This window comes from Tupaia chinensis, unplaced genomic scaffold (genome assembly GCF_000334495.1).
Source record: "Tupaia chinensis unplaced genomic scaffold, TupChi_1.0 Scaffold144255_1, whole genome shotgun sequence".
In the NCBI taxonomy this organism is placed as follows: Eukaryota; Metazoa; Chordata; class Mammalia; order Scandentia; family Tupaiidae; genus Tupaia; species Tupaia belangeri.
In genome coordinates, this window is record NW_006204113.1 from 1,751,332 (window position 1) to 1,753,464 (window position 2,133).

The following is a 2,133-nucleotide window of genomic DNA, read 5'->3' on the forward strand; positions in this document are numbered from 1 at the left end:
TGGACCCCGGCCCCCGCGGGCAGGCCCCGCGGCTGGCAAACTCCCCCTCCCCTCTGGTTCCTCCGACTCGGTTGCCGATTGGGTCCTGCCTCCTTTCCCCGCCAGCAACTTCCACCCTGCCCCGCCCCCAACCTTGAGCAGCTCCCTGGGGAAGTCGCCGCCATCGTTGAGGCCCTCCAGGTTCCCGATGAAGTCCCCACAGGTCATGCGCTTCCCGATGTTCTAGAGGAGGGAACAGAGGCCTGTGAGCTTGGTCTCCCAGGCCTTCAGGGCTCCGGACAGGGAGGTTTTCGGACTTCTAGCCCCCTGCCCCCCACTCACGTGGCCATGGAGATCGGTGTTGAGCAGCATGAGGGCGCAGGTCAGCGTGTGGGCGCCGTCTGCGGAGAGTTGACATTCAGCGCCGACCTCTCACAGGAACTCTTCCCGCTACCTCCCACCCTCCAGAACCTGTTTTGCTTCTCAGCTCCCTTGCATGACCTCCCCTTTGCCCACCACCACACCTGCCTAAATCCTGAACCCCCTTAATGAACCTCAGCAGCAGACACCTCTTGCTGCAGATCCTTAGCAAGGATCCTCCTTCTCAGGTCCTTCTCCCTAGCTCCCTAGGGCGCTGGCTGCCTGGTGCCTCCCCCAGTGCTCACATCACTTTGTGTGCTGAAAACAAGGGTGACCCCCACTTATGTTAGTGCGATGCAGGTTAGTGCACCCCAACAGGCTCCCACACTGTTCACTGGGAGCGTGAGCGACTGTATGCAGACGCCCTGCCTCTGTGCAACGCTGGGCCCCAGCAATGTGCCTGTCGGCATGCATGTCCCACAGACAGGCAGCCATGTCAGTCCTGTGTGCACATGTGTGTTCACATGCCCACAGTAGTGTGTTCATTCTCTCCTGCACACACAGTCATGCTCCCCTACACACACACACACACACACAGTGTCCAGTCCATCTGCCTCCATGGTCAGCTGAAACATCCTGCTTTAGCCTCCTCACCCTCAGAGGACAGGGCTTCGGGATTGCACTGGAAGTACCGCTGAGAGAAGTGGGCCAGCACGCGCTCCCGTTCCTGGGTCTCACCCATTAAGGCCAGCTCCTTGAGAAACACCCTGGGGAGGGGGTAGAGGAAGATGTTACCTCCACCTGAGATCCCTTACTGGGAGCCCTTTCTGTGTCCAGCCAGCTTGGGGAAGGTGAGGCCGAGGCAGTTTAGGGGGGACGCAGAGGCTCAGAGGAGGCACAGCTGGGGCCCTGCACACTGAGGCTGGAGAGTGGAGGCTGCCTCAAAAGGCTCAGCACCCACCTGAGCGCCTGGTCCAGGGTCATGCCCGTGAAGACAAAGAACTTGAGGTACTCGCCGGCCACCAGTTTGCTGAAGTCATTGCTGTAAGCAGGGCAGAGAGATGGGGAGGAGAAAGGTCTCCAGGGGTGGGGGGCTACCTAGAGACCTGGGGCATTAGATGGAGGGCTGTGTCCCCAGGACACCTTCCCTCCACCCCATCCTCAGTCCCAGCCCAGCAGCTTTACTTCTTGCCCAGGTGCCGGGCCACGTCGGCCTTCCTGAAGCCATCCAGTCGGTACAGCCTCTTGGCCAGGCGCTGCGCAGCCTCCAGATCCGCTTTCTGCCCATTGGACAAAGTGTCTGTGCTTCCCAGGGCCAGGCGCTCTGTGCTGTCCAGCTCTGAGTCTGAGTCAGACACTAGCTGGCTCAGGGGGGGTTCACTGCCAGGGTGGAACAGGAGCTCAGGGATGGGGTGGGGCCCCCAGGGTCCATCCAGACCCTCCCTCTTCCAGACCCAGAAGACAGAGCAAGAGAGGGAGGGACCTGGGAAGTCATCTTCCTTTTCTCCAGAGGAGCTCATACAGGGTCTCTCCATCATCCTACCCCATCATTGCCATCTCTCTGTGCAAGTCCTGCCCCAAGGCTAACACATCCACCATGCTCACCATGCTACTGTGCAAGTTCCGGCTCCTTCCCCAAAGCTCTCAGGGGCCCAAGTGTGCTCTTAGCTAGAGTTGCCTCCATCCCCACACCGGCCTGCCCCACAGTCTTGTCTTTGAGGATGTGAGCAGTGGTGGGATAGATGGACCACCAGGGGAAAGAGGGGAGTCAGAGATAGGAGGGCAGCCGCGACA

The 2,133-nt window shown here is 60.3% G+C and overlaps 1 protein-coding gene across 8 annotated transcripts in view; it reads right to left on the minus strand.

The window, feature by feature from the left end:
* Positions 1–2,133, minus strand: part of PSD (pleckstrin and Sec7 domain containing) — a 17,745-nt gene that overhangs the window by 8,311 nt on the left and 7,301 nt on the right. For all 8 annotated transcript variants that reach the window (XM_014583340.2, XM_014583339.1, XM_006166356.3 and 5 more), the window contains 5 exons: positions 1,525–1,719; positions 1,301–1,381; positions 994–1,106; positions 322–380; positions 133–222 (listed from right to left, as the gene is read on the minus strand). In XM_014583340.2, coding sequence (XP_014438826.1) covers positions 133–222; positions 322–380; positions 994–1,106; positions 1,301–1,381; positions 1,525–1,719 — 538 coding nt within the window. The remainder of the gene's footprint in view (positions 1–132; positions 223–321; positions 381–993; positions 1,107–1,300; positions 1,382–1,524; positions 1,720–2,133) is intronic.